The 27,896-nt window shown below is 47.1% G+C and overlaps 1 protein-coding gene across 6 annotated transcripts; it reads left to right on the top strand.

The window, feature by feature from the left end:
• Positions 1-501: 501 nt before the first annotated feature.
• LOC130406717 (SUN domain-containing protein 1-like) lies at positions 502-27,857 on the top strand. Of its 6 annotated transcripts, none has more exons than XM_056612412.1 (24): positions 1,681-2,066; positions 4,247-4,341; positions 13,143-13,352; positions 14,187-14,446; positions 14,993-15,019; positions 15,132-15,431; positions 15,903-16,034; positions 16,587-16,715; positions 17,739-17,822; positions 18,120-18,299; positions 18,533-18,676; positions 19,059-19,152; positions 19,571-19,629; positions 20,074-20,273; positions 23,015-23,308; positions 23,712-23,795; positions 24,048-24,163; positions 24,406-24,550; positions 25,102-25,449; positions 25,817-25,901; positions 26,033-26,148; positions 26,585-26,752; positions 26,954-27,046; positions 27,649-27,857. In XM_056612412.1, exons 2-24 carry the CDS (start codon positions 4,259-4,261, stop codon positions 27,763-27,765), a joined length of 3,468 nt encoding a protein of 1,155 aa, XP_056468387.1. In that variant the 5' UTR covers positions 1,681-2,066; positions 4,247-4,258; the 3' UTR covers positions 27,766-27,857. The 6 variants fall into 6 exon arrangements, with proteins under 6 accessions (XP_056468402.1, XP_056468417.1, XP_056468387.1 ...); XM_056612406.1 differs by lacking the exon at positions 1,681-2,066 and adding an exon at positions 3,484-3,815; XM_056612427.1 differs by lacking the exons at positions 1,681-2,066; positions 4,247-4,341 and adding an exon at positions 502-722.
• Positions 27,858-27,896: the final 39 nt, after the last annotated feature.

Below are 27,896 nucleotides of genomic sequence, written 5' to 3'. Positions count from 1 at the left end.
TGAGCGACCATCAGGTGAAATGTACACACGACCAAGATCAAGACCTTCATGGTTGACAGGGAGTCCATTAACAGTGGGTACGTGGAGCTACACCTAGACACAACACAGCACAGCGTTCCCAGCACAATGGTCACATGATGTGGAGGACAATAGGATCACATCACCAACATTCCCCATATGATGCTTCTGGTTTTTCAGGTTTCATCCCATGTCTGTACAATTTACACACAAGTGCATGTTGTGTACAATATCATTCTACATAATAAAAGGTTTTCAAAAAATCCATGAGGTCGAAAGCATAAATTGTTTATATTGAAGGATTGTTTTGGTGAAAATATAGATTATCATGGGGTACATCACGGTACCATAGTAGTGCTTAAGTCCGGCCACGAGGGGGCGCAGTTTGACCAAAATAAAGAGAGACACTGACAGTATCCTCGTTTGTCGTTCTGTCCATAAAAGGACTGACACGTGACGGTGGTGTGGTGTCAGTGTGGAAAATATGAGTCCCGAGCTAGCTTGTGCGGGAGAGTCCGACGTCGAAACCGTTCTAAGGAGACCGTTCGCCTGAACGTTTCGCCGCTTTCGGATGTTTTGCCCCCAAAACTTATAACGTTACATTATATGTCAGTTAAAGTGCAAGTCTGTTGAATACAGAAAATCTACCATTATCGGGATTTTACATCTTTCCTCAACCCATTCCGTAGTGATTTCACAACTTGGTAAGTCCACATGTAAGTTACATCTTTCGTTAAGTCTATATACTTCTAAGCGTTCGCCTTGCTTTTCATAGTTTATTTTGTAGGTATTTGCAAACATTTTGTTTGGGAAAATTGTTAGTATGAATGGACCAAGTTAAGTGTGTTGGTTAGTATACCTGGTCTTGGGCTCAAACGGTAGGCTACTGATGGGAGCCAGTCGGATGTCAATCATGCACAAGCCTCTCTATTCAGATACGGTATAAGATACAGACTAGGGATTTGATATTTAATATTTTTTTGTATGTATTTGTATGAACCATATGAATTCCTTGAACTGGGAATAGATTGCCCGCCTTGGACTGACATCGAAAACGCGCCTCGTGATTGGTCGGCAGTCCAAACGTCCTCCGACGTCATACACGTTATGGACCAATAGACACCCTGCCTTGAAATCGTATCCATCCACCAGTCTGTTTTGATCATCCCTTCTGTCATTCCCTGGATGCGCCACAGACTGGGACAATCCCATTCCATCCAATAATATCAAAATGTTCGGAGTCCGTGGGCGGTGTTGGGCAAGAGATTGGTCAAGTTTTGTGTAGTAGTCCAAACTATGGTCATTTAAAGTTAAATTATTTGATGTGTGTGTGTGTGTGTGTGTGTGTGTGTGTGTGTGTGTGTGTGTGTGTGTGTGTTATAGACTATTCATATGGGATATTTGATGTGTAATATATAGACTAATCATATATATTTAACGTTTGTTTTTCATGCCAATAAAGCTTTTTATCGAATTGAGAGATGTATACAATATGTGTGTGTGTGTGTGTGTGAGACATATATGTGTCAGGCAGCTATATTTATGTCTGAGGGAGTGATATTTATGTGTGATAGAGATATGAATGTGTGTGCGTCTGTGTGCGAGTGTGAGAGAGAGATATGTGTAGGTGGGGCAGTGGTAGGATCCTGACAATATAGACAAGTGCGTAGAGTAGCTGCAATATCATCTCGTCCAATGGTTTCAAACTGTGCGCCCTGGCCCACAACGGTAGTGGTGGGAGTGGGAGGATCTCTGCGCTCCTGGCTTTGTTACGTCTGGGAAGCCATTTTGGAATTCGGCTTGTTGTGGATGAACATAACGCGCACTGGCAACTTATTAACTTTTGCTTCTGCCTAGGATCAACGTTATTTCTCTGAGCAATCTGTCCTCCGTTCACCTCCAATTTCACCACCGCTTCCATATTCTCCATGGAGCCACCGCGATGCGGGAACAACTTGGCGCATCTTCCTTGACAGCAGTGTGTGGATCTTATTTCTCTGGATTACGACCATAAAGAATCACAACATTGATGGACTCTTACCGCTCGGGCAAGTCAGCGCAATGCTAGATATAACGCATGGCCTTATTTCTGCTATTGTAAAAATGCAGGCGTGTATTTTTAGCTTTGGTTTTGTCCCGGCTGAGCTCCTTTACACAGAACTGTTTTGCCAACGAGTTCAAACCTGGGCCTCTTTCTGTTAATATATTGGAATAGATCTGCCACAATATCCAAACCCTCTTTCCAACAAGTGTGTCTTTGGACAACGAATACACAAAAATAGCGTGGTCGAAATATACGCAATCTAAATTTAGTACTGGTAATATGAGATCGTAAACCGCTTTAAGAAAAACAAATAATTTTATAACGTTAGCACTGTAATTGACGTGTTGAAAGCCCACTGACTGTTAAATGACCCAGCTATCATTCGCTTTAGTGTGGCTTATAACTGTTAGTGCGTAAAGGAGACCGTGACGCCAGGCGAGTTGCACGTATAGGAGGCTGTGGACTGGATTGTGAACGTGTGTATGGAGCGTTGTGATGCCTGTGCGGAATCTTGTTCAGCCCCTCTCAATGACTTTTATGCAATGTCCAAAAGATGACTTCAATACACACTTGAAGGCGAAAGCAATATCGTGTGTCTATAGTCTTTTCTGCACCGGGATAGCCTGAATGTCTTCAGAACCTCGCTGTTACAGACCGGCCACGGTCCGTGTTTTGAACCTGCCATTTCAAAGCATTGACCAATAAGCTTGACCAAAGTACTATACATAATATACTTGTCATACAATTGTGAAACTCAAACACGCAACTTCAATGTTGCTGATGAAACGGTTGGCTTTTCTCTCTAATCTTAATGTCCAGATGTATTCTTACTGATTGTGAGACCGAATTCAAATATTTTTAGAGACCAGTGGATTTCGCTGATCTGGTTAATGCTATCCCCTCATTAACTCATTAGGATTTAGTTGTAGATTTTGGGAAAGCCATCTGTGAACGGCTTCTAGTTATACCATGTCGCTCCAAGCTTGTTTTAATTATGTAACCAAATTGAGAACCAGTTTCGTCTATGGCAGTTGAAGCAACGGTTTGTCAAATTTGTGATTTAAGTATAGCATTTATATTCATCTGCCTCTTGTTTTGGAAAAGTGGGCTGAACCCCCTCTAGGGATTTCTCTATGGAGGTGTGAACCCTGTTTAAACCACCTTGTACTGGGGGAGTAGAATCCAGAGTTGTGTTGCATAACCTATCCTTTTCAGTCAGGACCAATGCATCTTTGTAAATCTATATTTTGCGAGGCACCGTATTAAATACCTCAGCCTTCGACACACGGGCTCATAGTGAGATAACGCTCTGTTTTCGTAAGCAAAGAAAAAAAGCGAAGAAGGATGACTAAGATATCCGGCATGCTGGGTTCCTGCACTTCTAGTTCCAGCCCCACCCACCCCCCCCCCCTCCTGTCACGGAAGTTTCCCGCCTAGTAGCTAAACCGGCCCCAACCTCGTCAGTGTCTCCCTGGGCTGTGTGTTCCGTGTGTGGGTCCTAACTCTCTCTCTCAAGCATTGCCGGCCTGGATGTCTCAAATTAGTGTTCAGTGTGATCCAGAGAGAGGGAGGGAGGGATAGGGGAGATCCTGATTGGATCGAGTAGCTCTCGGCTGCAGCAGATCGCCTGTTTAACTCGCTGGCCTGACAGCCTCTCAGAAGAGAAGAGATGTATTATTCATTGAGGGCCGGCTGCTGTCCGGGCCCCGGCCCTCAGCTGCTGCCAGCCGGAGCCAGGGAACAGGAGGAGGAGGTGGGCTAAGTCTTGTCCGTGACCAGGGTCACAATAGCATTGTTGTGCTGCTGTGAAAGACACTGGGTGTTTGGTGCTGGGGCTTCTTTAGTGGTGAATTGGAGAGCTTCCCAGAAGATGCTCCCTGTTGTTGGATAGTGAGTGATAGATATGGAGCAGGGAGTTAGATTGTGGTTTAAAGCCCACTCTATTTATTTGTATATTTGTGCAGCTTTTTGAGTTCATTAAGTGAACAAAATCGGACAATGCTTTAATGCTGTGCATCCTTCAAAGAGTTGGGCTGAACAAAAGTGTGTGTTTTGTGTGTGTGTGTGTGTGTGTGTGTGTGTGTGTATGTGTGTGTGTGTGCCGTTCATGTAAAACCGTATAACTTATAACGCGCCGTCCATGTCTGCCCTGTTCCCTGGATGTGCATTCGTTCGCCCATGCAGTCTAAGCGAAGAATGAACATGGATTTTTCCCAGCTGCACACGTACACACCGCCGCAGTGTGCTCCCGACAACACTGGCTATACCTACTCCCTCAGGTGAGAACCTTTCCCCCCATCCCCACCCATCAGTCCTTCATCGGCCAGTCTTCATCATGCGTCTATAGCGCTCCTCAAAATTGGAGTTCCAGTCTAGCTGAGTCTGCGGGGGGGAATTCATTTACAATTTAAATTGCGTATTGTCATTGAGCCTCTAGGGGGAAATTTGTTGTGCTCCGTCTTGGAACAAGAACACACAAGTGCTGTTCGGAAGAACCATGAAACAAAAAAAGGCCCTGAACTGCTTATTTATTCTGTATTGCAGATTGATTCCACATGTGTGGTTGGGGTTTAATCATTGTGGCACGCATTTCCAGAAGTGGTCTTGGCAAAGATGGCATATGCTATAATAATAATACAAACCTTTTTGTTTTTTAAAATAATTAACCATTTTCCATGCCTGAGCATTCATTTGAAGTATATCGAAAGGGCTTGTGTGGTCTGATAAACTCAATCATATCATTGTTTTCCATGGGAATAATATTGATTGTCTCCACTTTCACTCATGACTTTTTTATGCCATTGAGTCTTTTTTAAACTGTGTATTCATTTTTTTGCAATTCAGAATTATCAGCTATCATTGATATTCATAACTGCTTCTGTGCAGCAAATCTTGGACAGGATCCCAAGCTGTATCTTCTGGTTGAAATCTTGAACTATTGTGCTGACTTGCTATGCTCTCCTTCTGAGTTAATTTCAGCCTTGAGCCAAACTGAAAAACGGGTTGTGCTTTGGGCAAATTATGCCAAGGCCCATTAGTCGAGTTGGGCACTTTGTCGTTTGCATATTTGGCAGCTTGATGCAGCTTTCTTTAAAAATGAAACCACCAGACATCTATTTGAAAAGCATGGCCTTGTTTGTTGTTTGGTCTTTGCTTTCACAGTCTGCTGGCCTTCACTCCGGCCTCTCACACGTCCCAGAGTGATGAGGGCAGGACGGAAAGCCAAGGTGTGTTTCCCACCTCATTCGGGGGTGAGAGTGGTGGAATAGATCTCCTCAGGGCTGTTCCAACTGACACACCTGGCTGTGAAATGCAAAGACGGTTTTCTTTGAGCGAAAACATGATTAGTATTCATGGAGCGGCAATTTCCTTTTTGTTTATGGATCTGCTCTTTTTTTTTTTTTTTTATGAACCGTGTTCAGTTCAAGATCTGGAATGGAGTTTGTGTGAAGAGTGCAGGCCTGTTTCAACACTTCTGCCCTTCTTAAATTACAACCTCCTCTCTGGGAAAATGATTTAATCTTTTCAGTGGAATTACACTTTGGCTGAGCTGGCTGCTCGTGTTGGCTGGTTTGCTGAACAAGTCTGTAACTGCAGGCTGGTTTCTGCTAACAAGATTAATAGTATAGATTTCATCTTTCTCTTGCTGAACATTTTTATAGAGAAAACGATGCCCTCCTGCCTCCTGGGCATAGTTTTTGCTGTTTGTAGGTGGGGCATCGCATGGAAAACCAACCAAAGCTAGATGGAGTAAGTTTACAATTTCTGCTCTAATTGAGGGCTGGATTATCAACTGGCCATTTCTTCTTCCCCAGCGATGTTCAATAAACAAAGCCTGAATGGGCCAATAGGGATTGTAGTTTGAAAACGTCTTGTTCGCACCCCAACTACCTGTGACCTGACTCACTCAGCTGTCTTACTTGAACCCTTCCCATGGTTTCGGACTAGGAGGAAGAGTCGTCCGACAGATCAAAGGGAAAGAAGTTCAGCCGGAATGTTCCGGGTCGACTTAAGAGCTCAAACTATGTGTCAGGTCTGAAACGAGCTAATCAGGCTCCTCACTGCAGTCTGCTCAGCATACCCGCCAGAAGTCCTTCTGGCCCTTACCAGTGGGCTGGTCACACCACCAAGCTGAGAGCTTACAAGAGCAAGCTCGCAGGATTCGACTGTACATTGACTAAAATATACCGCTAGTGTGAATGACTCATAATTCTTGACCTTACCCGTGTGTGTGTGTGTGTGTGTGTGTGTGTGTGTGTGTGTGTGTGTGTGTGTGTGTGTGTGTGTGTGTGTGTGTGTGTGTGTGTGTGTGTGTGTGTGTGTGTGTGTGTGTGTGTGTGTGTGTGTGTGTGTGTGTGTGTGTGTGTGTGTCAGAGTCAGGTGACAGAAACCGTTGGGCCATCTGTTGTGAACCTTCACAAGACTGGGGACCTCTTATAGAGCAGGGACAGAGTGACATTCCCAGACCACCTATCTTGTTAATGTCCGGGTCTGCCTGTTGTAACAAAGTCCGTGTTCGTAATAGCTGGGTCGCTGAAAGAGGTTTGATTGCAGTGTTTTTTTTTTCAGATGAGGAAGTACTCATTGATGAAGACACTGTGAAAGGGAATTCCATTCATGTGACTGTGTGCTGTTGGGCCACACCTCAACCATTGGGAGAGATTGAATAACACATAGGCCATGTAGGGTCAGGGTGACGCATATATATTGCCAAGCAGTTATTGTACAGTATGCTATCATAGAATATGCTATCTGGGAATTGCCATGCTACAGTTTCATTATAATTTTATGAGTAATAGCTTTCTGGATCCTCATAATGCATTGCAAAGCAAAATCGCTTGAATACTAAATTATACCTGAATAACAACGTGGGCATAAGTGTTTAATTTGAAAGAAGTAAAAGTGATTGACGGTAATCTGGAGATTTCTTAAGCAGCAAAGTGCACATCGCGGTTGCAGACGGAGCACTAAAGGCCAAATGTGTTTGTCGAATATTCTCATCAGCCCTATTGAATAGGAGACGTGGATTCAAACTGCCTTGTCATCTAATGCCTCCGTTTTTTACTACTCTGCAAGTGTTCTTGCAGGAATGTTGAAGAACACAAACCCTGCATTTGCTCAAGACCAGCACTGTTTTGGATTTGCCGGTGGAAGGATTCCAGTCTCAAGTCAACATAAATCCTGCCACCGCTGTGTTAAATTAATCTAAACGGTTACTGGAAGTACCAGGGAGGACTTTCCCTTTCTGAGCTTAGATTATCCAGAATAACTCTTTGACTTGTCGCCTGAATATTGCTTACGGCGAGTTATAAATCCTCTTTGCTCCGATTGGCCACTGGGGCACCATTTTAAAACTGCAATTGTAACGGGATTATGATGCATTGTCCGTTGAGTTCACAAACAGGGGGTCCCTCGACAGCCCCCCCAGGCTTTAAGCAGTATCGTATGGTGACAGTTGAGACCTCACCACCATTCATAATGACCAGCAGTAGAAGTGGGTCAACGTGCCCAGCCCGCCCCCCCCCATTGGAGGGAACCTCCAAAAGGTCGCAGCCTGAGGTGAAGAAAGAGAGACACTGGGTCAGTCCAGGTGGACTGACTTGAACCATGGAGCACTTAACACTAATAACCCCATATTACTTACGAACCAAACCTGCTGCAGCAAAGTAGTTGCATTCGGGTTACTGTGTTTTGTTGTGTTGCGTGTGTGTGTGGTGGTCCCAGTTGTTGTGACATCTGGTGCGAATGTGTTTCTATTCACGCACCACTGGGCCAGGGCCAAACAGTTTAAGGGGGAGCAGCATAGAGTGTTGTATGCCAGCGATGTCATATGGCCCTTCCCAGCCGATATAAAAACACAGAATATCGTTTTAACCCTCAGATCCCCAATCGTATCACCGACCGTTTCAGGTTTAAAGAGTTAAAACAATAATTTCCAACATAACTTCAGAAGTACATGTACAGTATATAGTTATTTGACAGCTGAGTGCATCCCATGTGATCTCTATTGGAGATTTGTGTTTGTTTTTTGTCTGCTGCTGCCGGGAATTAAAGACGTCAGACTGGTGCATGAGGGGTGTTTTCGAGTGGTCTCCATGGCAACGGGAAGAAAAAGCCCCCTCCAACATGGTGTGCGTATAGGGGGCTAATCTGATCGCAGATAATGGAATAGAAAACAACTTTACTCTATGAAAATGTGCAACGGTGGGCTGTGTCTGTGTTACCCAATCACAGAGGAGAGGGGCTGAGTGGGCGGGCTTTGGGTTCTTGTCCCAGGATTCAAGTCTGTCTCGGGTAAATATAGAATCCCAGCCAGCATCATAGTGGAAAGAGAAAGACTTTCCTGCCTTTTTTTGTTTTTAAGGGAAACGGGGAGGCCAGGCTGCTGCTGTTTCTGTGTCCCGTGGTTCCCTTGAGTCCGGTGTTTTACAACAGAAGTAGAGTCTCTCTTATGGGGGAATGACGTTTGTTGATTTCAGTAAACCCTGTTTTTTAGGGAGTAGCTTCAGTGTGAACATGAATGAAAGCCCTAATTGTCAAACTCCTTGACTGATATCGATAACAGAAATTAGGGCTTCTGGCAGGAATGAATTATATCTGAGCCTTGGCTTATTTTTTTTTTGCGAGTATAAAAAAATAAAAAAACGCATGTACCTTCTAAATAGTTAAAAGCTTTTCTCTTAATTTGTGGACAATCTGAAGAGACAACTGGGACAGCCCCTCATTATGCCCAGGCTTGCCTGTCGTTACAATGCAGCCACTGTCATCTGAATAAAAAAAAGTAATTAAATGGCCCAAGTTCAACACATCTTGCACGTACAACACGCGTCCTGTACGTGCAAGTACACGACACATCTTGCACGTACAACACGCGTCCTGTACGTGCAAGTACACGACAGTGTCCTCTCCTGTCCTCATTGTGTCGGGACTCTGCCATCATGAACTAGGGTGACTCCCCAGACTAGGTCTGGGCGATTAATCGAATATATATCGGTGTCGATTTTAGCGTCAAACGATCACAAAATGAGCATAATCTAGTTTTTCAACAGCTGCAGATGCATATCTGTATCTTAATTTAGATTGGAACATTTTCTTTTTGACCATTCTGTGTATTTTGTGTAAGGCGAAATTTCAATACATGTTTTAAAACTCAAAAATAATCGTTTGAAGAATCGTGATGTGCGGGAAGGGAAAGCCTTCCCAGGTTGACTGTTTTGTAATGGATCGTTGTCCAAGGGCGTTCCAGACGAGGCAGGGCCACCACCAGCCCATTTGTGGTGTTTGTTCAGTCAGTGGTGTCTGGGTGCAGGCACGGGCCAATATGAAAATTTACCGGCCGGCCATCTGCAGATAACCAATGAATCCTGAGTCTTGTGCGGCTCAGATTTAAAGGCCGCACGTGACTCCAGTAATCTCTTGTCTGAGTGTCCAGTCTGTGTACACAGCCACGCTGTATAGAGTGCAAACGCGTTTGCGTTGTACTCTGGGGGGTCAAATCCTATCGCCGTCACCTGACCTGTGTGACTGAAGACTAAAAGGTGAACAAAGTGCAATCCCTTCATCAGGAGATTTCATGTTTGGTCAGCAGCATGAGGAGGAGAGACGCCAAAACAAGTCCAGACCGCGCTGCTGATTGCGTAGGGGGGGCCTGAAAATCCCCTTTTTTAATTGATCTTGTAAATACAGGCCATGTGGCCGACTCTCTTGGTATTTGAGCTATTAGAGGCTGGAGACAGGTTCCTGCTGTAAGTGTGGGCAGAGGACTGGGCAGTGGAGCTGTTGGCGTGATGGTAAAAGGAAAAGCTATTCATGGTCATCTCTGTATCCGAAAAAAGGCCTTGTATGTTCCTTCCGTTTTCTTTCTTCTTTCCGCTCTCCTTTCTAGCGTTCTCCCTCCGTCTCTATTAATACTGCGGTCGTGGGCCATGGGAGGGCACAGATCGATACAAAGACTTGAAAACAATTTGTGTTGCCTCCAACCCTCTCTCTAGATTCTGGATAAATGCATGAAGCTGCACACCAGACTGTTTGTAAAAGGGGTTGACATTTTTTGTTTGCTAAGGGGAATACTGCTTATACAGTCGTGTGTGTGTGTGTGTGTGTGTGTGTGTGTGTGTGTGTGTGTGTGTGTGTGTGTGTGTGTGTGTGTGTGTGTGTGTGTGTGTGTGTGTGTGTGTGTGTGTGTGTGTGTGTGTGTGTGTGTGTGTGTGTGTGTGTGTGTGTGTTAGAGAGACCCAGACTGATCGGTTATGTTTGCCTTGGCAACGCTGTTAATGTGCAGTTTGTTAACAAACATGTTTTACTGAAGATTAATGAGCCACCACCAGGTTGATCAAAGGGTTGACATTCTGCCTGAGCCCAGAAACGCTGTGTGTGTGGGGGGGGGAGGTTGCCCTGGAGACTTCCGTGTTAACACTGCAGCCAAACAGTTTTGGAGTGCAACATGTTGAAGTGCAGATCAACACAATGCAGCGCAAGGTTTAATATAGAACGAATTGGACAGGATTGCTTAAAAAACCTGTTTCCATTAAGTGGGACAACACCCGTATTTCACTTCAGCAAACATTGCCCCCCAGGGCTTCTGTTGGTTTCCAAAGTGCATAGTTGGCATTCAGGTCAACCCAGCAACAATCAGGCACTGATGCACCAAAACTTGAAATCGGAAAAAGGTTCAAGAGGTTTTGGTAATATGTTGCATTTGATGGGAGAGTAACTCTTCCATCCAAAGTCTAGCCTTCCCCCGTCTGAATGGGAAGGCTGTTGAGTGTTTATTAAACCCTCCAGCTATGTACATTATGATATCTCTTGGCACCTTTTGGTCTATAATTATGGTTATTAATATCAGCAATGATCAGGGCAAGCCTTATTGTGTCCGAACACTCGCTGCAGGGAGCATTATATGCAGTGAATTTGCGTTACAATAACGCAAATTCACTGCATATCATGCTCCCTGCAGCGAATAAATTAATAATACCAAGATTCCAATCACGTAGAAAAGATGGCTGAACACTGAACCATATCACAATTGTTGCATTATGAAACCCAATGATATTAAATCTCGTGTCATAATAATTATAATAAAATAAATCAATACAAAAGTTTTATACTCAATTATTGCCCAGTTTTATATGGTGGGCTGGAGTGAATGACCTGGGATAGCTCCATTGACATAAATTCCCAGGGAAGAGGTGTTTTAGCCGTGTGTGTGTGTGTGTGTGTGTGTGTGTGTGTGTGTGTGTGTGTGTGTGTGTGTGTGTGTGTGTGTGTGTGTGTGTGTGTGTGTGTGTGTGTGTGTGTGTGTGTGTGTGTGTGTGTGTGTGTGTGTGTGTGTGTGTGTGTGTGTGTGTCAGTCAGGTGGACTGGCAGGTAGAACACAAAGAGAGGTGAAAAGCCCATAATTGGCTCTCTGTCGGTCTGTGGTGTAATCCTCAAGGTTAGTGAGCATGACCAGGGCAAACGGGAGAGGCGAGTCCGCCACCCAGAGTGCAGCTGTCCTCCTGCACTGCAGTTCAACTGTCGCCAGCGTACACACCTTTTTATACTTGTGGTTTGGCTTTGAGCTTTTCAAACGCGAGTGGTTCGGGTGCCTTCTCAGCGGCCCCACTGTTCTTTCAAACAGACAAATCAGATAATTCTCGTTCACAAAGGGGGAGGTACCGTCCCTCGGACCAGAGTAGGTGCGGCTCCCTCCAGTGATAAGGTACTTTCCTTGCTCCTCCCCCCGTTCTATCAGTAGACCTCGCTCTGGCTGTGGAGACGGACCACATGCCCTACTTGAGCCAATTACACGGTCGCACACAAACAAACCAGAAGCAGTGCGACGTCAACAGTGCTGCAACGCGGCCCGAATCCTAACGCTGGAGTCCCAGAGTGGAGTGTGTGTTCTTAAACGCCCGCACGGTAATCCTTATCGGACGGCTTTGCGTCCGTATTACATTATTCTGTTTGTTTCACGTGTGTGCTTGTGTGTTTTGGTTGAATGCAAGACTGCACAGTTTTTCAGAAAGTAGTGAAACTAAACTGTTGTTCCCTGTAATGGTTTACTAGGAAGTTTTGTGGTACTTGGTGGAATGTAGGCTTGGCAGAGTGTGCCTACTCTAACTGTGAGCTGTGGCCAGCATGAGTCAGAGCTGCCCAGTTTCAAAACTATACTCTCAAACGAGATTTATTTTGCACTAGTAATGTTGGGGTGTTGCCTTTCTACCGTTGCTGTCCTTAGTGGGCACACACGCACACGCACATGCGCGTGGACACACACACACACACACACAGTGAGTCATTTCCTGCCAGGCCCATCGGCAGTTGCAGGAAGCAAACAGAATTTCTCGTGTGCTCTCTATCTCTTTCTCGTGTTGGTCACTATCCCTGGGTCCATTATGTAAGGTAGCAACTGCAAGTATAGCCATGATGCAAACTCTTTGATTCAGTTCAATGGGATGGACCAACGGGAGAGAAGAACACAGAACATCTGCCAAGTTAGTAGCATTGAACCAGAGTAGGTCAGGTGTAGAATGTAGTTCCGTTTGTTGGCAGGCTTCGTGTATCTCGAGATCTTCTGCGGTTGTCCAACTTCCCTTCAAGGGTGGTACGAGTTTAACATACCTTCCACCTGCAAGAACTCCTATTAATCACATCTCGTCATCTTGTTTCTCTCCCTGTTTCAACCCTCCTTCTCACTCATTTCTCTCTGCCTATCTTTCCATCCCTCTCAATCTCTCACACTTTCCTTGTCTTTACTTTATTCATCATCTCTCTCCATCTTCATCTCTCTTTCCGTCTCTTGCTCTCTTTTTCTGTTTCTTTCTTTTTCTCTCTCTTTGTTTGTCTCTGTGCTTTTCTCTCTCTTCCTCTCTGACTCATCACTCTCTGCCTCCTTGTCTCTCTATCTCTGTCTCTTTCTCTGTGTGCTTGTGTCTCTCTCCATCTCTATCTTTGTCTCGCTCTCTCTCTCCGCCTTTGTCTCCGTCTCTCTCTATCTCTCTGTCTGTCTCTCTCTGTCTTTGTCTCTGTCTCTCTCTCCGCCTTTGTCTGTCTCTGTCCGTCTCTCTCTCTGCCGTTGTCTCCGTCTCTCTCTCTTTAGTTCCAGCTACTCTACGGCGGCCCTAGAGTTTGAGCAGCAGCACCAGCTCGCTCCCGTGTTCGACTCTCCCAGGATGTCGCGCCGGAGCCTGCGCCTGCAGACCGGTGGTGCCGGACTCTATGGCAACGACAGCCATGCCGACGGCCCCCAGAACCACGTCAGCTACACCACCAACACCACCACAAGCAGCAGCAGCAGGAAGGAGACTCGGTAGGGGCCCAAAACACACCAGCTACGGAGACTCGTTACTAGGGCTGGGCGTTTAATCGAATTTTGACCTCAATTTCGATTTTAGCGTCAGACAATCAAAAAACTCATAATCAATACATATCTGTACATTGTTTTAGATATGAACATTTTCTTTTTGACCATTTTGTGTATTTTTTTAAGGCGAAATTTCGAAGTTCCCAATTCCAAAGTGTTTTTGGGAGAGACGTGCTGAATAAATCCATCATGTTTTCAAACTCAAAAATAATCGCTTGAATAATCGTGATTTCAACATTGACAAAAATAATCGTGACTATGATTTTTGTCCGTAATCGAGCAGCCCTACTTGATACACAGCAGAGGGCCTCGTCTGTCTCCTATCAGGCGCCCCATGTGTTGTTCAGCTTACTCATGTTCACATACAAGCATGTAGGACGCCTTAACCTCATTGATACGGCAATACCAATATTGTTGCACTTGTGTACAATTACTTTGTGTTTAATGCAACATATAGAAAGCAGAGGGTTGCACTTGTTCATGCCATTTAGAAGTTATTTCAGTGAAATATAAGGAAAGCTTTTTAACTGATCAACGACTCTGATCAATGATATTTTTTCCAGAATCAATATATAATTCATGCATTTTCTCTACAATGAATTGGCCATCTCTAATTATATTCTGATCAATGATAATTCTCCATGAATAATTAATAAAATTCATGCATTTTCTATCCAATGAATTGGCTGTCTTATCTCATCTTCTTTTTATTGTTCTTTTAGTTGTGACCATAACTCACATACTTCTCTCTCTTCCCCCCCCCCCCCCCCCCCCCTCCAGGACGCCTCGCAACAGGAAGCAGCAGCAGGCCGTCTCCCAGACCCTGTCCCTGAGCCAGATGGATACGCCCCGACAGACGCTGTCCTTCTCCGCCCTCAGCACCCCTGTGGCGGGCGGAGGCCTTCAGCACGCCGGCCTCGCCACCGACACCACCCTGCTCTCCTCCACCTCCGCCTCCACCTCCGTGCCCGGCCAGGCCAGCCTGAGACAACGTGCCTCCACCACCACCACCACCACCACCACTGCCGATGGCTACTGGGGTCAGCCCTGTCACCAAACCGTTTATATTGTGGCGTTAAAAGAGGCTTCACACAAGACCAAAAAGACGCTCGCTGCTTGTGTGAATTATGAAAACTAATGAGTACAATATTTTCGTATTTTTTATCATTTCCACTGTTTACTAGTTGGCCCAGCATCTTTGTCTTGGCCCATATTTCAGTGTAAAGCAGGTTTGCAAGTTATGCAATGATGCAATGAACCATATTTGGCGAAGCACTGAGCCGCACAGGAAATAACGCCCGTCATCGCACTTATATCACCATTGTATAAACGAAGGGTGCGAATGATTAGAAAATAAGCGAGATGGGCCTTGCACAAGGCTGGCTTTGTTAAATGCCGGGGGTTGATAAACACTGTGGGAGGCTTTGTGGGCTGTGGTGGTCGATGTGTCAATAGTGTTTGTAAGTTCCTCAAACTCATTTATTACACTGGCCAATAAGCGCATGCAGACTCGTCATCGCACATCTTTCCCTTTTCTATTTCTCTCGCTCTTTCTCACTGACTAAATTTCTCCGTTTCATTTCCAGGGTCAGGTCATGATGTTGAACTCACAGGTCAGTCGAAGAACGTTTCTCTGAATGATCTCTTCATCAACGTCTTCCTCTTACTCCGTATCGTGCAAGGGCTGTGTTTATTAACCGCCCAACACTGGATGTCTCTCTTCAGGGCGCAGTACCAGCCACGGCCACGGCCTCAACGGGGGCGCCGCCAGCAGCGTGTCCAAGTCTTCCCAACACACCACCGCCGCCAACGGCTACATCTGTAAAGACTGCTCCCCCAGCACGGGCGGCCTAAGCGCCCACTGCGCCTCATCTTCGTCCTCTTCATCATCTCTGGGCGCCCAGGCTGCCGCGTCCGCGACCGGCGCTTTTTCCTCCTTCTCGTCGTCGTCGTCGCTGTCGTCTTCATCCATGTCGCCCTCCTCCAGCATATACTCCCGAGACAAGAGTCGAAGGAACAAGACGGGTGAGGAACTCCGGGGCTTCGTTGGGACATGCATGGCTGGAGGGGCTTCTGACTCACAGCTCGAAGGGAACTTATGCTCCGAAGAAAAACAAATCCCGAACTTGAAGGGAAGTTTATTTAGAATTCGGGAAGGGTTTCCTACAGCACTTTAAAACTCAGGCGGCAGCTTAAGCAACACAAGGCTTCCGCCCTAACTACGTTGTAAAAATAAATATTTATATACGGTATATATTTTTTAATTGTAAATATCATCTGAAAGTATAAAATAATCTAAACTTTATCCACTCTCTGTGTAAAGATCAGGCTGCAGGGCAACAGACCAACAGCTTCCATGAACATTTTTGGCGGGAAACCCTGTCAAGGCCGAATGTTGTTTTTTGTCTTTTCTTTTTTTTTGATTTACGATGGGCTGTGACTGTTTGTGCCTAGCTAACCCTCAGCGATGTCTGTCCGTCCCCCGTCCCCCCCCAGGCGTCCTGGCGTCTGTGTCCAGCACATGCGTGCGCTACTGCAGTAAAGCAGTGGCCCCCGTGGTGTCCCTCTTCACGCTGCTGTTCAGCAGCGTGCTCTGGCTAGGCTCGAGGGCCAGGAGCCAGGGGAAAGGTACGGACGCACACACACACATCACCTCCGCCACGAACGCGTCGTACTGTCGGTCTGGGGTCTGGCCGGTTTTTGGGTCCGGTTTTGATTTCATTACTCATTCGGCATCAGCATTCAAACTCCGAAGGGAAACGCATCAGGAAGCATCTCAGACTCGGGGCTTCTGCTCAGTGTGTTGTTAAACCTGCACTATGTACGTTTTCCCATTAGCACCATCAAGTGGTCTGAGTTGGAGCTACAGTTATAGCCGTGTCAACTTCAAACCACAGTTACTCTCATCTAAGATTTTATTCAGCCACTCTTTGCTGGAGTAAAAGGTTGCAGTAGAAACGTTGCATGTTGCAGCCTTTCTTTTAATTTTTGTTTTAAACAGATCTCTGTTAAAAAGTACTGATTTTAAAATGCTAGCTCTGGTCTCTAAAGCGTCGAAAAAATACCAAATATCGGACATGACACATTCATCTCCTTGTTTTTAAAAAATAAATCTCTTTATCGGACTAATCGATAGCGTTGTGTGTTGTGTGTGTGTGTGTGTGTGCCGGGTGTCACTAGGCTACCTGACGTCCTTCTCAGACTCTGTCAGACGAGTGGTGACCTCCAGCATGTCCAGTGTGTGGCTGTTTAAGCAGAACGCTGTCCGTAGGATCAGAGGCCACAGGGCCGCTGGCTATGAAGGAGAAGGTAGCGCGTCCACCCCCAGAGGTCAAAGGTCGGGGGGTCAAAGCTCACCGAAACCACGGACCTCTGGTGCTGTTATTAAACTCCTCATCCGCTATCTGTCGACTGGGCATTTCCAATTTTTCCTTTCTTCTTCCGTTTCTGTATTGAAAACGCCTCCAAGTGGTTTGCTACCTGAGGCCCACTGTACAGGAGAACAATGTTCATTCATTTATTAAGTTATTTAAATATATTGCAACAGAGATAGCGACCAGCTAATTTCCATTCCTAGTCCCAAGTTGTAAACGTCATGCAGCAAAAAACGTTTCAATGAAAAGCATCAGCACACAAGGCTTTTGCCTACTTTCCATTCCACTATTGTAGAAATAAAGTACACATTAATTTAGCCACACATACATACACATATGTAAACATACGGACAGATGCTTAAACAAATATACAAATGTACGCACACATAAGCATGTAGGGAAGTGCAGTTCAGGAATTGTACGATTTCTACTTCTTCTTCCTGCCTTATAGTGGCTGCAGCTTTGGTTTCCCTCTCGCTTTTTTCTTTACAACCAACTCAAATGTTAAAAGGCAGTGCTTCCTCTGATACGGTTGGCCACTATGGAGCGGTCTCTACCTATCTTGCTTATCCTCTGCATGAGGTCTTGTCGTTTCTGTCCGTCTTTCTCTGTTACTTGGCCACAGTATTACCCCACTCTTGAGAGTGTCCTCTTGATTGACCACTTCCTGTCCTGTTCCATGTCTTAAGTAAACTGTTGACTGCCTTTTAGAATATGTTTATATTCTCTGGTGGATTCTTCAGCTGCTGATTTCAACGTCACCCTTGTGTTGAAGGCTGCATGCAATTCTTTTCCCTACTTTTTCTCTCGAAGAAAAGAGCGAATCTTCTTCGATTCTCTCCCATCTGACCTTTCCTATAGCAACGTGTGTTTCTCCTTCCGTTGGCATTCACTGTGGCCTGGCTTACATGTGTCGTTCAGATTTGCCATGCAAATAATGTTTACCTTTGTGTTGCAGCTCACTCCAGCTTCTGTGGGAGCATGAATGTAAAAGATCTGGTAACGGGAGACTCGTCACATCTTAAACTCAACGGCTCCCTGTGTAAGTAGACAGTCACTCAGTCACTCAGTCAGTCACTCAGTCACTCTCACACCCCCTCCATTGGCCGTTGGTTATTAAAAACTCAGCAGCCTTTATGATTTATTATTTTTTGCAATTTGCTAGGCAGATAAAACACTTTTTTGTGTTTGCTGCTTGCTTTTTGATTTTGCATTAGTAATGTGTTTGTCTGTGTTTGTGTGTGTATGCGGCCACATTTGCTTGTGTGTGTGTGTGTGTGTGTGTGCTCCGTCCTGGCCTTTCGTTCCCTCCACCCTCCCTGGTTCATGGCGACCCCAGGCGACGACTGTAAAGGGAAGCAGTCCTCCCACGCTGCAGTGACACAGTCTGTCCTGCTGCTCTCCCAGTCCGCCACCCAGTCCACCACCCAGTCCTCCACCCAGTCCTCCACCCAGTCCTCCACCCAGTCCAGGACTCAGCGTCTTGGGGGGGCGCTGCTGAGCTTCCTGGCTTACACAGGTTCATGAAAAACCCTTTTATGGCGCTTCATTGGGGGAACACAGCTGGAGTAGAACTAGAGCTATTGCTTAGCATCTGTGTGCTTGACTGATTTTAAGTATTTTAAAAACAATCCTAGGGCCTCATGATCTATTCCAAAAACAAAACTGGTTCAAACTCCTCAATGTAACGATCAGTGAAATATCGACGTTCTCTTGGTAAGCAACCTGTTCCGTGTCTGTTTGGCGGCCCAGGTTCCTGCCTTCTGGTACCAGGCTACGGTGTGGTGCGTGCGGGCAAAGCGCTTGGCTCCGGGGCCGGGGTCGCGGTCTACACGGTGGTCCACACGGTGTTCCGGAAGCTGGTCTCGCTGATCTGCTTCGTTCTAGCGGCTCCAGGTGGGTCCTGATCTGACCGTGTGTGTTCGTACAGGACTGAGAGATGGGTGGGTGGGTGGGGGAGTGTGTGTGTTTGTGTTCACATGTGCACATTCTAGGAATCTAAGTGAAGCGGAAAATACCTACAATCATTTACTTTTTTGGGTGTGGAGGGGAATTTGATACATTACCAAATACCTTTTATGCCCTTGTTCTTTACCTTGTTTAAATTTGCAATATAAAATAAAAACGTATTCATTTTTTATGCTAACATTTTATTTGTAAACTCCTCCTTTTCTCTGTGAAAGATAAACGCGGTACTCTTTCTTGTTGTGCAGCACGTTGTGAAACTCGCTTCCTGTTGTTGTTATTGACTCCCTCCTCTGTCTTCCCATTGGTCCAGTGCGTGTCGGCTGGGGACTGCTGTGGTTCCTGGCGACGGGATGGTACCAGCTGGTGTCCTTCATGTCTCTCCTCAATGTTTTCTTTCTTACCCGGTATGAGCCCCTGGCCTTCAGTATTCATTCCCCCTTGCTCTTGCTCTTTCATTTTCTTTTTGTCCTGTAACAAGAATATGAATACTTATTTTTTATTTTTCTCTTATGGGACTCAAATTTCAATATGATTTATATTTTTTATTCATTCTTCCAACACAACACTTGGGTTATTTATAGATAAGTACAGAAATAAAAATGTTTAGTTATTGAACAACTGTTGTAAAAATCATTTCCATAATCCATATCTATCCTGATCTCTTTTTGGTGTGGTAACAGCATGTGTTCCATAAATAGCTGTTGGCTGTGTTGTTGACCAATACTTTGCAATACTTTGCATGCTAGAAGTCATAGTGGCTTGTGTGACGTGGCGATATTTTTGCATATTACATGACCACCATCTTGTATCGCTTTGTTCCAGATGCGTTCCCCTACTTTGGAGACTGCTGCTCCTTCTCCTACCTCTTCTACTCCTGCTAGGTACGTTGGTGCTGAGCTCGGTGGAGTCTATCTCGGGTGTATCGCGTGACCCACTTCCACACGCAGCTTGTAGTTGGCGGAAGCAGCACACACCCCCAGAGAGCGGGTTTCATAAGATCAGTACTAGATTCAGGTCATGGGTTTAAGGAGACAGAACCAAGCCTTATCTGTGGAACACACACACACACACACACACACACACACACACACACACACACACACACACACACTTGTTCTGCGGTCATTTAACAGACCTTTCTCCAAAGCAACGTGCAGTCAATTTGTATGCAGTGCAGATGCATTCAACTTACCTATCAGGTCTCCCTCAAGGACATTGGGGATCAAACCCAGAACCTTTAGGCTCGTCACGTAGGCTCCCTAGCCACTTCCCTGCCCCCAACCGGTCCTCAAGACTCCTCTGCTCTGTGTCCGTTCCCCCCGTAGCTCTCTGGTGGTGGGGTCCGTCCACTGCAGCCCTCCTGGCCTACCTGCCGGCCACCAACCTGAGCCTGTGGTGGCCCGCCTCCCCCCTGGTCCTCCTGTCCAGCCTGCTCCCGGCCTCAGGACCCCCGCCCGCCCCCGTCCTGGAGGCGGAGCCGACCCTGAGCCACGCCACGCCGGCCACGCCCATCTCCGCTGTGCCGGTAGGAGAGGGGGAGGGGTTTGTGAAGAGTATTGTATCACAGGGAGTTTCGACCGAGCCGCCCGATTGGTCAACTAGACCTTTTTAGAACGCGATTGAATGAGCGTGACGGCGTATCCGGGCCGGGCTCAAAGGAAAAGTGCGCCATCACTGAGATTATCCCTCCGCCATTGATACGACCCGTAACCACCTAGCCTTAAAATGCATTTGACATCTACGTCCGTGGAAAAATTTGGAGAAATCTTTCCGTGGAAAAATGGGTTATCTAAGTTAAAACAAGACTGAGTTAGCCACGCGTTTTTGTGTTTTCATGCGTGGTTTTGATTCAGATTTGGAAAATCCAACAATCTTTAAAAAGCATCATTTCAGAAGTAGGCCGGCATATATGGAAGAAATTAACCCTACATTTTATGGTAAACTATGATTATTATTATTAGGCCTATATAACATATAGAGACTTTGATGGTGGAAGGTAGCTGATCACCTTTGCCCTATAAGTTAGGTGTTGCGTGGCGCCAGTGAGTGGGTTCACTCTACTCTTATCTGGTGTACTTTTTGAAGAATATGCTGACATGCACACCTGTACATCATCTATCTGCTTGCATAGAGGTTAATGTGTGTTCAAAGATACAGTTATGACCTAAAAAAACATGTTATGTAAATCAACATTTTATGTACCGGTAAGTCTAACTTTGTATTATGTAATGATTGGGTATATAAGGAGTAGGACGAGAATCATATCTTGTTTCTCGTTTGCGGGTTACAATAAATTCTCCATCAATACTTGATCCGGGCTCTCAGATTCCTCATTGCGTTTAGTTAGTTGAAGTGATAGATAATTCGGTTATAGTTTCTACAACACTTACTCCACCATACAAGAAGGCATCTCCGTTGTTGGGTCGTTGCTAATGGCGCGTTTCCACTGCAGGGTGCGGTTCGGTTCGCAAAGGTGCGGTACGGATTGCGTTTCCACCGCCAAAAGTGGGCGTGACCCGGACTGAGCCGTACTCGTTTTGCCCTCGTCTTCAGTACTCCTCCGTTGGGGTACTGAGACGCCTGAAAGGGTGCCGGAAAACTTGAGCAACACACCCCCTCAGTCGACAGAATCGTCACTTCCGGGCGACGTGGGGATAAAAACAAACAAACGGTAGCCTCGAGGTATCATTCTTTACAATAATAATAATAATAATAATAATTTTATTTAAAGGGCGCCTTTCAAGACACTCAAGGTCACCTTACAGAGCATAAAGTTATAAGACAGAGGTTAAACATGAAGAATTAATAACACTCAAAAGACGACTAAAGTGAAGGGGGGGACCTCGCTAACCACCACCAATATGTAGCACCCACTTGGGTGATGCAGATTCAATGAACATGTCGTGTAAAACGCTTGCTTTGGCGAACAAGGAGGTGGAGACGTTCCTCTGCATTCTTGGGGAGGAAGACGTGCAGAGGTAGCTCTTGGTTTAATGTGTCGCTTTCAACTTTTCCATAGGTTTTTATTGAGCGGTCTACATTGTGTCGCGCTGCTATGATGTCACGATCTTTACGTAGCTGCCGCGGTGATCGACATCCGGCCTACCATAAAGGGTACTGTCGGCGGTGGAAACTCGACCTTGGAACGGAGCTGGGCTATACCGCCCCCTCCCTACCGGACTGAGGCGAACCGAACCGTACCGCACCCTGCAGTGGAAACGCGGCATAAGGTTCGCCCCTCTGCCTGGAGTTGCAAAGGGCCGTTTGCCTTCTATCCAGGTCTACCGACGTGACAAACACAGCTTTTATTTTTTCCACTCAATGATTGTTTTCACGAACAACCAGCCATTCATTTGCGGGTGTGATCACCGTCATTACTGGCGCGACAGCGACGCGCTGAGGAATGATGCGCTTGCGCAGAGCTGAAGGTCACACTCTCTTTGACAATGCCTGCTTGTTGAGCCGTATCTGATGGAACTCATCACACCCAACCACAGATGTGTTAACTACTGCAGGCAGACACTGGGGGAATCCACCAGGATGTGCTGGTGGCACGGCAGTGATAACGAGAGACCAAAAAACTTTGTTTCCTGGAGGATATATTTCCTAAACCTTAACAAAAACACACGCCTTAAACCTATCATCATCCATATGCAAGAAAGTACTAAACGTGTTTGTGTATAAATAACCTTTGTTAGTATATGCTACACGTGAACCTCCTAAAATGGCGCAATTTGATCCGTTCGCTATTTCAAGATATTGGGCAAAAACGGATATTGCGTGACGGTCGTCTCGTCACGCTAATAAAAACAGATAAAACCGCTAATGAAAAACAAATAAATCCCGTCAAAAAGTGTTTTCTTGTTTATTTTTCGAGTCTTCGTGTGTAGTATATACTTAAACAATTATTCACCTCAAGCTCCGTGAACGGAACTTGAGGCGAATAATTGTTAAATATGTCGATTGGTCAATTCTACCCTTCCTGTCGTGGTAACCTCTGCCCACTGCTAAATCTTAAATACATTGCACTTTCTAAAAAGCTGACGTGTGTAGTCAGCTAAAATGCCTAGGATAAGGCATTATTCTAAAATGCCTTTCTAACTTTCTATTTTACCCATTTCCTTGCATATGTGTTCTTTTACTTATCTATTATTTTATTTTATTGTATGACAATGTTTATATGTGAGGCACTTTGAGTCTGTGTATGAAAAGTGCTATGTAAATAAAGTTGCCTTGCCCCTCCCCCTCCCGCTCCCGCCCCTGCAGCCGTCCCTCCCCCCCGCGGCGGCGGCGGCGGCGGTGGCCCTAGCCAGTCTGGACCTGGAGCGTCTGGAGCGTCTGGAGCAGCGTCTGGCCCTGCTCTGGGAGCAGGTCCAGCGGGGGGACCAGCAGCAGGAGCAGCGCTTCGGGGACACGCTGGTCCTCCACAGCAGCCTGCGGGAGGAGCTGCGCACCCAGACGGACCGCGACCGCCTGGGCCTCTGGGTGTCGGGCCTGCTGGAGGGGAAGCTGGGCGCGCTCCGGGCGGAGCTGGAGGAGGGCGACGCCCACAGGGCACAGGTAGGCGCTGCTTCGAGGGCTCTGTTGCGTGCCGGGGGTGTAGGCCGTCAATGCGCTTACAACGCACTTACTCGAGGGCGGCATGTGGCTCTGGGAGGCGGAGCGTGTTGGCCGGTTACCGGAGGGTTGCTAGTTCGATCCCCGGCTCCTCCTAGCTGAGTGTCGAGGTGTCCCTGAGCGAGACAACAAACTCTTAACTGCTCCCGACGAGCTGGCTGTCGCCTTGCATGGTTGACTCCGCCGTCGGTGTGTGGATGTGTGCGTGAATGTTAGGCAATATTGTTACACGTTCACTGGTTAGGGAAGCGCTATATAAATGCAGTCCATGTACCATTTACTCACTGTTTTGCCATTGTGTAAGGGTTTGGGACGGATTGATCGATACAGCGTGTCTCCCTTGCAGAAGGAGGAGCTTCTGCAGCAGAGTCGAGCCGAGCGATTGGCCGAGGTGGAGTCTCTGCTGGCCCTACTGGCCTCCAGGACTGAGGTACGGCCCGGGTTCTAACCCATGATTGGTTCAGGTTCATCTGCATTCAGAACACTGTCATGTGATCACTGCATAATACATTCTTCTAATGAATTGACGCTTGGTGTGATGATGACTTATTATTATTATTATTATTATTATTATTATTATTATTATTATTATTATTACTATTGGTAGTATCCTAGTGCTTTCACATGCGTAGTGTTTCCTGTGATTAACAAACCTGGTGTTCTTTGGGTGGTGGTGCTGCAGGAGGTGCAGCAGAAGCAGCATCACTACAAAGTGGAGAGGGAGGAGGAGACCAGGAAGGCAATGAGAGAGGCCGCCATTCTAGCGGAGGCTCCAGACGTACCGGTGGCGCCCATCAGGTACCAGACACTCCAACCAACGTGGCGATCAATATAGATTACCTCTAGTGCCTTATAATCAGCCAGGGGGGGAGAAACTTTATTTATATAGCACCATCCCAACACAAGGCAGACTCCAAAGTGCTTCACGTAAAAACGTTGTAATATAATAAAATAGAGAAATAGAATGGGGTGAATGCACATGTAATCCCGTGTTAAAGCCTCGTGTATCTGAATACTGACCTTTGACCTTTGACCTGCAGCGTGGGGGTCAACCAGGAGGACCACGAGGCCCTGCTGGCGGAGGTGAGGCGGCTGGAGGCGGAGCTGGGGCGCGTCCGGGCCGACCTGCAGGGGGTGCTGGGGTGCAAGGGGAAGTGCGGGCAGCTGGACACCCTCCACGACACGGTGAGCCGGCCACACCGGGACCCGGATGGGAGGGATGAGAGGGAGGGGAGAGATGGGAGCGATGGGAGCGATGGGAAAGGGGATCTGAAGGCCTTCAGGGCTCAGCAGTAACTGGTGTTATTGTGGTGATTCATCTTTTTTTTAAATGAAAAACCGCCATCTCCTTGCTTGAGGTCTCAGTTGCTATAGCCTTATGTTTACCTTTTGTGTTGGGACTCCTGTGTATGCTATGGGGCATCCCGGCAGCCAATAGGGAAATGTTAAAAGCAGACATGTAATGATGCTTGTCCAGTAGTCGAAAGTAGAGACCGAAGCGGTAAAGTAAAAATGAAAAAGGAAAGTGTGGTTGGTATTAAAAAAAAATAACTTTCAGTTTTTTCCAAAAAGAAAGCGAAACTATTTGGGGGATGTTTTCCGTAGCTGTGGAACTCCCCCCGTCTCTTCACCGCGGGGCTCATGCGTCATGTCTCTGATACATCAGAGCCGCTCATGCCCTCTGGATCCTGCCATTAAAGTACACTTGTCTGCCTCCACCTGCCCCCTCTCCCCAGATCTCCGCCCAGGTGTCCTCCGAGGTCTCCTCCCAGGTGCGTCGGGAGCTGCGGGCGCTGTTCTACGGCTCGGGCCAGGCGGGCGAGGGTCACCACGGCGACGACGCGCTGCCCGAGAGCCTGGTCCTCTGGCTGTCCGAGCGCTACGTGGGCGGGCCCGAGCTGCAGGCGTCCCTGGCCGCTCTGGAGCTGGCCATCCTGAGCGACGTGTCCCAGCAGCTGGAGCGCAGCCGCGCGCAGGCCCTGCTGGACGCCCAGGCCCAGGCCCAGAGCGTCAGCGAGACCGTCCGCCAGACCGTCAGCCACAGCGTCCAGCACAGCGCCACCGCCCAGGGGCTGTCTGAAGAGGTACGGGCTCGCCTCTACAGGGGCTGAGGGGGGGGGGGGACGGGGGACATCACAGTGGCTGAAGCTCATTTTTCTGTTTTTTGAGAGTGGGACGATGTTTTGGTGTATTAGAAATGTAATACCCAGGCAAATGGAGTTGATTTACCTCGAACGATGTAGTTTGTTAACGTTAAACACTTATTACCACAGAAGAAAGGACCAATTTCAGATGAATCATAATATTACCATCCAAAATCCCAGTCGATACCAAGTCACAGAATGTTCCTGCAGTGAACACATTGGCTTCAGTAAAAGCCTGATGCAAATGTATGCCGTTGTACGTTCTGCCCCTTGATCGGACCCCCTGTCTGTCCCTCTCTCCCCCCAGCAAGTGCAGCTGATCGTCCAGAACGCCCTGAGACTCTACTCCCAGGATCGGACGGGCCTAGTGGACTACGCTCTGGAGTCTGGAGGTAACACCCCAATCTCTAACGTGGACCCACGTCCCTGTATCTCAATGATAAGGGGGTGCTTCAGAATAGGTGCTTGCATATATATATATATATTTATAGCAATCTAATCCGTTGGGTTTGTGTGACATTAGGAGGCAGCATCCTGAGCACTCGCTGCTCTGAGACCTACGAGACCAAGACGGCCCTGATGAGTCTGTTCGGCCTTCCTCTGTGGTACTTCTCCCAGTCACCGCGCGTCGTCATTCAGGTGAGGCTTCTGGGTCCCTCTGGCAGAGGCCTGACTGTCTACGGTCAAGGGGCTGAGCCCTGACTCTGTTACGAGACTAGCGTGACTCGTTCATATCAGGAGTGGCACGATGGGCCCCGAGACGCCATGAATTATGAATTATCACTCCACAGCTAGTATTTAATGATTCATCTGTTCCCGTGCTTTCTCTGTTTGCATAAAGTGGAATGAATGAATGAAGGGAAATGAATCACCATAGTAAAAACTGCAGCCGGCACTGCGGGTCTATCATGTGGTTGGTGTCACATCAAAGCACCCGTTTCCCCCCAGGTACATCCTGGTATCGTCAGAATAGGATGATTGTGTATATTAGGTTCTGATGAGATAACCTATCACTGTTGACGCGTGTTCTCATCTAACCCCTCATCCTCTCCTCGTCCCCCGTTCCCCCCGTCAGCCGGACGTGTACCCGGGGAACTGCTGGGCGTTTAAAGGCTCCCAGGGCTACCTGGTGATCCGGCTCTCCCTGAGGGTCAAGCCCACCGCCTTCTGCCTGGAGCACATCCCCAAGAGCATGTCGCCCACCGGCACCATCACCAGCGCCCCCCGCAACTTCACCGTCTATGTAAGAACAACACTGAACCCCTAATTCAGCCGACCCAAGGAGTCCGTTCGCTAAGGGATCACTAAAGGTTATGGTTCAACGTCGATGTAACGCAACTGAGCCTTAAGGGATCACTAAGGAACGGAGGCTGAGTTGTATATTCTCTCTGATCGAGATCACGCAATGGCACCAACTTGTGTTTCTGTGTGTTTGTGTCCTCAGGGTCTGGGAGATGAGTACCAAGAGGAGGGTAAACTTCTGGGAGAATACGTCTACCAGGAGGACGGGGATTCGCTGCAGACCTTCCCGGTCATGGTAACTAAGACAACACATGTACAACCACACACCGCATGGATGAGTCACTGCACACACCAACACACCCATGGAGCTCATGTCTGGGAGACCCGGAAAAATATATAAATGCAAAAGACGAGATCGGGTTCCGAAACCCAGGCTAAATAAGTGAAGCTTCAGCTGGTTCAAGACTCAGGAAAAGCCACAGAGTGTGGGCAGCTACCCTTAGAGCTCAGAGCTGCAGCCTGGTCTTTGCTCAACACTCTCAGCAAGCAACCTGTAGGCATCTTAAAAATACTTTACAGGTGTTACATTCCGTAACACCTGGTACTGAATCCAGTGTGGTCCACCTTCAGTAAACAGCTAAAATTGCAACTCAATTATATTTGTTTACAAACCATTTCCTTCGGCGTGAACAAAGTTCACACACACACACACACACACACACACACACACACACACACACACACACACACACACACACACACACACACACACACACACACACACACACACACACACACACACACACACACACACACACACACACACACACACACACACACACACACACCCACCCTTAACTCACTCTTTCTTCTCCTGTTTGCTCTTGACTCTTGTAGAAGAACGAGCAGGCCTTCCAGATCATCGAGGTACGGGTGCTCTCCAACTGGGGCCACCCGGAGTACACCTGCCTGTATCGCTTCAGGGTGCACGGGGAGCCACGCCCGCAGCAATGAGGCCCCGCCCCCACAGAATACCAAACATATCATGCTAATGTACATAAGCTCTCGTCGTGGTGGTCGAGGAACACCGACGGCGGAGAGAGGGGAGAGGGGAGAGGGGGAGATGGGGTGTGGGCATAAGGATT

The sequence above is a fragment of the Gadus chalcogrammus genome, chromosome 2 (assembly GCF_026213295.1).
Source record: "Gadus chalcogrammus isolate NIFS_2021 chromosome 2, NIFS_Gcha_1.0, whole genome shotgun sequence".
NCBI classification, from domain to species: Eukaryota; Metazoa; Chordata; class Actinopteri; order Gadiformes; family Gadidae; genus Gadus; species Gadus chalcogrammus.
This window is presented reverse-complemented; position numbering and strand designations above follow the sequence as displayed.

Bases quoted from the DNA above. Each gene is read 5' to 3' on its own strand.
- LOC130406717 (XM_056612406.1), top strand. From the start codon at position 3,732: ATGTATTATTCATTGAGGGCCGGCTGCTGTCCGGGCCCCGGCCCTCAG. The intron at 13,353-14,186 runs GTAGGGGCCCAA...CCCCCCCTCCAG, and splicing joins AGCAGCAGGAAGGAGACTCG to GACGCCTCGCAACAGGAAGC. The intron at 26,149-26,584 runs GTGAGGCTTCTG...TCCCCCCGTCAG, and splicing joins CACCGCGCGTCGTCATTCAG to CCGGACGTGTACCCGGGGAA.